This window comes from Arachis hypogaea, chromosome 13, assembly GCF_003086295.3.
Source record: "Arachis hypogaea cultivar Tifrunner chromosome 13, arahy.Tifrunner.gnm2.J5K5, whole genome shotgun sequence".
NCBI lineage: Eukaryota > Viridiplantae > Streptophyta > Magnoliopsida > Fabales > Fabaceae > Arachis > Arachis hypogaea.
This window is the reverse complement of record NC_092048.1, coordinates 91,280,997-91,288,778: the sequence shown is the minus strand read 5'-3', so window position 1 is coordinate 91,288,778 and position 7,782 is coordinate 91,280,997. Positions and strand designations below refer to the sequence as shown.

Sequence of the window (7,782 nt, the reverse complement as noted above, 5' to 3'; positions counted from 1 at the left end):
TAGTTATAATTATAAAATATATGTTGAAATAAAAATACACATTGAAAATAAATTAAGTCACACATGTATTTATAGTTTTATACATAAATATATTGGTGACTAATTTTAATAGCTAATTTTAGTGTACGAATAGTATTTTTGTATTATTATTATCATTATTATTGTTAGTTAGTATATTGTTATTGTTACGATAATGATGATAATAATTATATTTTTTCATGAATATTAATTATTATTGTTATTATTATTATTAATAATATATTATTAATAATAACTATTTATTTATTATTATTATGATTTTTTCAATATATTATTAATTATTATTATTGTTATTGATAGTGTTATTATTAATATATTATTATTATTAATAGCTAAATAACTGTAGGACTGTTATTATTATTATTATTATTATTATTATTATTATTATTATTATTATTATTATTATTATTATTATTATTATTATTATTATTATTATTATTATTGACACTATTAATATTAGTTTAATAATGTTCATATTATTAATTATTATTTTGTTTTTGCAGGTTATCAGAAATTTGTTGTCCAAAAAATTTGATCCACTAGAAACTTATAACGAGACAGTTGCAGGCTTGCAGCAGCCCTAGCATCAACCGGAACCGAAACCATAATCACAACAGCCAGCAGAGCCGTACATATCACAGATGGTAATTCCAGCCAAAGGCCATTTCAGTCCGTTGGTTGGATTTGATGACATCAGTTTGTCTCAGGTACTGAAAGACACAGATTATTTATTTCAGCCATCTCAGGAAAGGCCTGCTGCTTCTGATTCGTTTGTTGGTCGTCGCTCCCTCTTAGGTCATGCTAGTGACTTCTCAATGGGTCGATCGCCGTGTTTTGTGGATCTTCCTTGTCCTTCTACACCACCGCAAATCGAGTTGTTTGATTTGAATGAATATCCGCAACAGGAAGTGGGAGTTGGAGGGGATGACCTTCATCACGAGTATCATTATGGTGGAGCGAGTGCTCCGAATATAAGTGCTTTCGATATCGATGACATTGGCGGAGCCAGCATGCCAGATGTTGGTGCTTCTGAGGCTTGTGGGGGTGGCGGACCTAGTGGCCTGGATGCGGGTACTTATGAGGGTCGTCCATATAATCTACGGACACAGATTGCTCCCCTAGATAAATACACCCCATCGTATTATTTGAAGAAAGCGGCGATGAAGTAGTTTTCTTTACTTATTGTTTATTTGAGTTTATATCTCGACGTTTCTTATCATTCCTGTCTTTATTGTTGTACGGTGATTTTATCTTTGGATATTTCTTTCTATTTTTGTGTTTCTTATTGTATGGTTGTTTGTATATTTAGACGTTTCTATTTATTCCCGTCTTTATTATTATAAGTTTGGTTATACTTTATTTTAATGCATATATAAATAAATTGCACATCATGCTTAAATAGATAAAAAGGTTACATAAGAAAGTCCACATGCTTAAAAATGTAACAAAGTTGCATACAAAAGTTAAAATGCATAAATACGTCTAAATAGTTGCATAAGAGAGTGAAAAATACACGAGGAAGGTTAACCACTATTGACCTCCGGCAGAGTTTGGACCTGCGCACTGAGGACATCGACTATGGCTATGTCCCTCCTGGCCATATATAGTACACCGGCGAGGACCACGCATATCCTGTGAATTCATCTCATTCAAGTAGCGGGTTGACTTCGGTCATCCTTTAGTCACGTGCTTCAATGTTCAATGGCGATCACCTTCGCTCCTTCATATCTAGCCCACGTAGATGGGTCACCCATCATAACAAACTTGCCTCTGTAGACCTTGCAAATTTCAGACATCTTGTACATGTAATGTACATACTACATATACTTGCCAATCAAGATGCTGGTTAGAACAAAATGCAAGAGCATGGTGACATGAAATTCGCTCGACCTAGAAATGACCACAATCGCAACGTTGTTGCGCAAGGTTAACAGTGTATATAGAACCATCTCACATTTCACGAACCTCAAACATCTTATTGCGCCTGTCGAACTAGTTGACAACAATGTTTCCTACACGTCGAAAACTTTCTTCAACTCGTTTAGTGGCAAATTCTGAATATGTGAATCCATTGCAAACGTGCTCATGAGTCTCAACACTCTTCCGAGTAAACAATTCGTTTAATCGATAGAAAGTAGACCTAACAATGGCAGTCACAGGAAGGTTGCGCATACCCTTAAGGACAGAATTTATGCACTCAACCAAATTAGTCGTCATATGACCCCAACGATGACCTTGTCAAATGCTAACACTCATCTCTCAACACTGATCTCATCGCACCATCGAGTATATGCCTCACCCCGCTCTTTAAGCTTTTGGTAGTTTGTACTGTACTCCTACTCCGTCCTGAAATAGCTTGTAAAACAAACAATGTAATTATAAGCAGAAACCACAAATTACTAAGGATAGGACCATAACAACAACTTCAAATACCTATGTTAACCATGAGTTTATGCAAGTATGGAGCCTTAACCCTCCTTAAGACGTTGGACCCGATGTGCCTAATGCAGAACACGTGTCACGCTCTTGGTGGTGACCATGCATCATTACTGCGAGCTATTGCTACATCGATGGAGTTATGACAGTAAGAAATAATGTCTATGCCATCTCAAATAACAACGTATCTGTGCAAATTAGTAAGAAAAAACTCTCACGCATCTGCTGTCTCACCTCCACAATGGCAAAAGCAATTGGCACAATGTTTTGGTTCCCGTTTTGTGCCATCGCAACTAAAAGTGTACCTTTATATTTCTCATACAGGTGTGTGCCATCAACCTGCACTAATGGCTTGCAGTATCTAAATGATGTAATACACAGATAGAAGCACCAAAACATGCAATGGAGAACTCTTACACCATTCACCTTCTCACTTTCATGATAAACAGGGAGAGTTTTTTATTTGAACACGAGACCTTGATATCTTCGCAGTCATTGCTTTTAACCATACTGGCAGAGTCTGGTAAAAAACTTTCCAATCATCGAAAATTTTTGCGACCAATTTCTGCTTTTCCAACCAAGTCTTGTAGTAACTTACAGTGTAGTTGAACCTGGATTGAACTTTTGCAATAATAGACTTCACCTTTATCGATGAGTCTGCTTCAATCAACAGCCTAATAGCATCTGCAATCGTGTCTGAGTCCAACTTGTCATGATCTTATGAAATCGTCCCCATGGTGCACATGTGTTTGCCATTGTATCTCCTGATCTCCCAACAACCTTTCTTTTGAATCAAGCTAGCTCGGATAAGCCAATCGCACCCTACACCATACCCCTTGCATTTTGCATAGAATGTCTGTGTCTTATACCATACACAATGTAATCAACTCCTCTAGAGATAGTGTAGCTTTTGATGGCAAAGATCACCGACTCTCTAGAACCAAATTCCATTCCGACACTAAAATCACCATCTTTCGCTACGACTTTGCCTTCACCTATGACATGCAAACCACCGTTAGCCGGTCAAGGCTAAATAAAGAAATGGTAGTGGTAACTTTAATTAATAACAATATATACCCATATTCACATACTCAAGAAATTTCGGTGCATGCATGCCTGCGAGATCCAGAGTTTGCATAAAAGATGGAATACTAAAGGGGTGCTGGTCTACAAGTGCATCTGTTTCATTTTGCACCGTCAGATTGACTGCCTTGTCTCCGTCATTGTTTTCATCATCAACTTCGTAGTTGGCTTCGAACTCCCCTTCACTATCATTGTTATCTTCTTCCCAATCTATATCCCCGAGCTCATCCATATTCACCTCCTCGCCAACCCCGTCCAGCCTCATATGCTGTTTAAACTCAACGTATAACTCTATCGTCGGCACGTGAAACTGAGTTTGTTGATATATATATATATATATATATATATATATATATATAGAACATCTGCTGCATACATTTGTCGTCAGTGACAGACATTATTTGAAACTATATCAGCCCACCAAATACTTATACAGGATTCCTGTACAAAATGTTGCTCATCCGCTTTGAAATGTGACTTTGTATGTTCTCACAAAAATCATTTTGCAATTCTACAAAACTCATGATGCATGCTATAGCAAAGAAAAATTGATACAAACAAAGTCACTCCTTTATTTGTGTTTGGTATAATCTCACTGTTATAATACAGCTACAAATTTACAATATCTTCCATAACCTCAACTTCACCTAACCCAACTTTTTTAACACTACAAATTATCAAAAAACTCACAAATATAAAAGAAAGAGAAATGGCAATGAGATATGAAACACAATAAATTGACAATGATATTTATACGCAAGACTCTCGATAAACCATTATGCTTTAAACAAAACACATGTTGCGTTTTGCAACTTTCAATAAAATAAATTAAAAAATATAAAACATAAGCTACGTTTTATTGTTTTGAAAAAAATAAAATTAAAACGCAACCTGCATTTTGCAAATTGTTATTTTATAAAAATTTTAAATTAGTAAACTTAACCTGCGTTTTGTAGGTTTTGAATTTAAAAATTCAAAAAAATAAATTGCTACCTGCATCTTGCTCTGAGATCATATCAATATACACATTTATTTTAATATTAAATTCTACATTTCTTTCCGTATAAAAAAAATCAGCCCCAACTGATGGATATATAATATATCTTCTGTGAATAAGTAATTGGAATAAATAATATCATAAACCTATAAAACAAAAAAATTGATTAAAAAATTCCAATACTCTGAAAAAATCTCAATTCGAGTTAGGACTAAAAGCATTAAAAATAATATACGAAGATCAAACGGAATCTCTCAAGTTGGAGATTGACACATGCCTAACGTTATTCCAAATAGCATACAGAAAGAGGAGGAAAATTCACCGTGATTTTAGTTTACTAACACATGTGGAAACTTTTTTGTTTGAGGCTAAAGTTAAATAAGTATGAAATAAAACGTGGAAAAGAAATATAAATAATTCTAACATTAGAAACATAACAGAAAAGATGATATTCCTTGTGCTAAAATTCAACCTGGAAAATTTTGTGGAATCTTTCTGCACCTGAATATAAAATAAGAGTGACAATGAACCCCAGGTGGACAGGAACTAGGATATAGAAAAAATGAAAATTGAAAGTGGCTCTACCTGTCAATTAATCATTTAGATAAAGTATCTCATGAACATCTCCATATCAATATTCATTTTACCATAATTTAATCTCCCGTTCTCCACACACAATTATTTCAAAATGGATCGGAGAGTATGTTCACTATGTATGTATTAGCAATTAGTACAGCGACTAGGAAAATAAAAAGCAATTCTAATGAACAGTGATGTTAAGTGTAAAAATTAAAATGGGTAGAAAAAAGGGGGAGATTGTATAAGAAAAAGAATTATAATTTTGTTTTCTTTCGTCAAAGAGCAATTACACTAACATAAAGAGTATGTAACGTGAATAGTATAATACATAGCATATAATCTTTGGAAATAAAAACAAGAGTGAAAAACAAAGCCAGATCTAGAATTTTCATTACTGATGATGCATAACATTTTTCATTGATCGCTAAAATTTGATCAATCATAGTCATTGACATATAGCACCAAGATTGGTCATCAAATACAACAAATACAGAAAAGATAACCCAATCTCTAAAAAATCATAGCTTAATAAGGACAAAAGTTCAGAAACATCTCATTGAAACCCAACCCCACTATAACTTTTTTTTTTCTTCTAGGAATTGGATTCAAGGATGATCAAAACCAAAAACTCACTATGATTAAAAGGAGAAAGCTTTAATTAAAAAAAAAAAAAAACTAAACCCTTGCTTTCTGCAAGAGAGGAGTGAAGGCAACAATGCCTTCTTTGCAGCAAGAATCAGAAGCCAAGTCAGAAACCATGTTCACGAAATCCTCCAAAGAAAGCTTCCCGTACTTGTGTTCGTCTTTCTCGAGGTGCTTCACGATGTTACTGAAGAACGCAACTTCGCAAGGGAGGAGTAAACCGCCGCTACATCGAAGACCGAAAACCTCTTCGGTTTCTTTGAGGAGACCAGCGAACACCGGCAGGTTGAGGAATCTTGCGGGAATCACGAAACGCTTGCGTTCTTGACCAACGTACACGAACACGAACCCCGAGGGAGCGCGTCGTGGCGACGATGCGCAGGGTTTTGAATCGAGGGAGGAGGAGTCGTAGTGGTGGTGGTGGCGGCGGTGGCTGATGGCCCTCCACCGCATCATGAGCTGCTTGAGGCGAACGATTTGGCGAATCCTGTCGACCTTCTTCATGGCACCTGCACCTGCCATTGGAGGAGCGCGTGTGTGTGTGAGAGAGAGAGAAGGGTGAGTGTGGAGAGCGGTTTTTGTTTTCTGTTTTTGAGGAAAAAGATGTGTGTTTGTTGGTGGTGTGGTTTTTTGAGGAAAACGGAAGTAACTGAGAACGTTAAGGTTGGTACAGGATTGGACTAATACCTGCTGGGCTATATAATGCGTAGTTTAGATTCCCTCAGGTTTTCTACAATATCCCGCCTGCCACCAACAATAGGATTTTTATTTTGTTCCAGTAATGTTTCCTAATCAATAATGTTTAATCAACATTTTAATCATTAAATTTTAAATTTTAAACTTTAAAATTTAAATTTTATTAGTATAAAAATAAAATATCAGTAAAATATTGAATATTGAATAATATTAATAAAATATGTTAGTTTCAAATATTTCTTTTTTCATTTTATATATATAATATTGAGAGGATGAAGTTAACTTAGTTTGGCATGATAATCTTTTATTAGGGTTGCAATATAGTTTTAGATTCTTTGATCCTTGGTTTTAAAAGATGAATTTAACTCTTGATGCGCCTGACGAGATTCTATACATATATAAATTATTTGTTACCATAATTATTATATTATCGTATAATAATTATGATTTACATGGTAAATATGATAAATGATTATTTTAAAATTAGTTTGATATGTTATTTTATAAAAAATGACCATGTTAAATGTATATTAAAATTAATTACTAAAATTAACTATTATAATAAAATATATATTAAAATTTAAATTTACACATTAAAAATAAGTTAAACTATACGTATTAACTGATTTTAGTAACTAATTTTAACAAATAAATAATATTTTTGTATAATAAATATACATGTTATATAAAAGTCAAAATTTTATATATTAAGTTGACCAATATTTACAACAAATCTTTCACATATAAAACAAAAAATATTAATAAAAAATAAAAATATAAATACAAACTACATAGTAAATACACTTATATAGAATTAAGCTCCATTTTAGTCCTGAGATTGATGAGTTGCATTAATTTAGTCCTTCAAATTTCGATTGTACTAAATTAGTTTTCTAAATTTGAAAAAATGCACCACGTTAGTTCTTGTCCTATTTTTCATCACCGGAGCACTGACGCAGTCAGTGACGTGGCCAATTGTTATCACGCTGGACACAATGAAACATCGTCGTTTTTAATTTGGCGCTAAACACCCCCTTTGAACGACGTCATTTGTATGTGATGGAAAATAAAACATTAGCATCCCTCTTTTGTCTCTACTCTTCGTCTTCAGCTTCTCCATGAGTGACGCAGTGAAAAAAAAGTCTCTTTCATGAGTGACGCAAAATAAAAACTGGTAGCTGCAATAGAATTTTTGGAGACTATTGGAACACGAGAAATACTATACGGTTGTCTGAAGAGTTCGTTTGCTGCTATAAGGATCTTCTATTTCGTCACCAAAGTTAGCGAAGAGAGTAAAATTTTATTTTTTC

The 7,782-nt window shown here is 34.0% G+C and overlaps 1 protein-coding gene across 1 annotated transcript; it reads right to left on the bottom strand.

Annotated features, from left to right (window-relative positions):
• Window positions 1-5,495: 5,495 nt before the first annotated feature.
• Window positions 5,496-6,600, bottom strand: LOC112732365 (protein SMALL AUXIN UP-REGULATED RNA 51-like). Its single transcript, XM_025781068.3, has one exon. It carries the CDS (start codon window positions 6,296-6,298, stop codon window positions 5,810-5,812), a length of 489 nt encoding a protein of 162 aa, XP_025636853.1. The 5' UTR covers window positions 6,299-6,600; the 3' UTR covers window positions 5,496-5,809.
• Window positions 6,601-7,782: the final 1,182 nt, after the last annotated feature.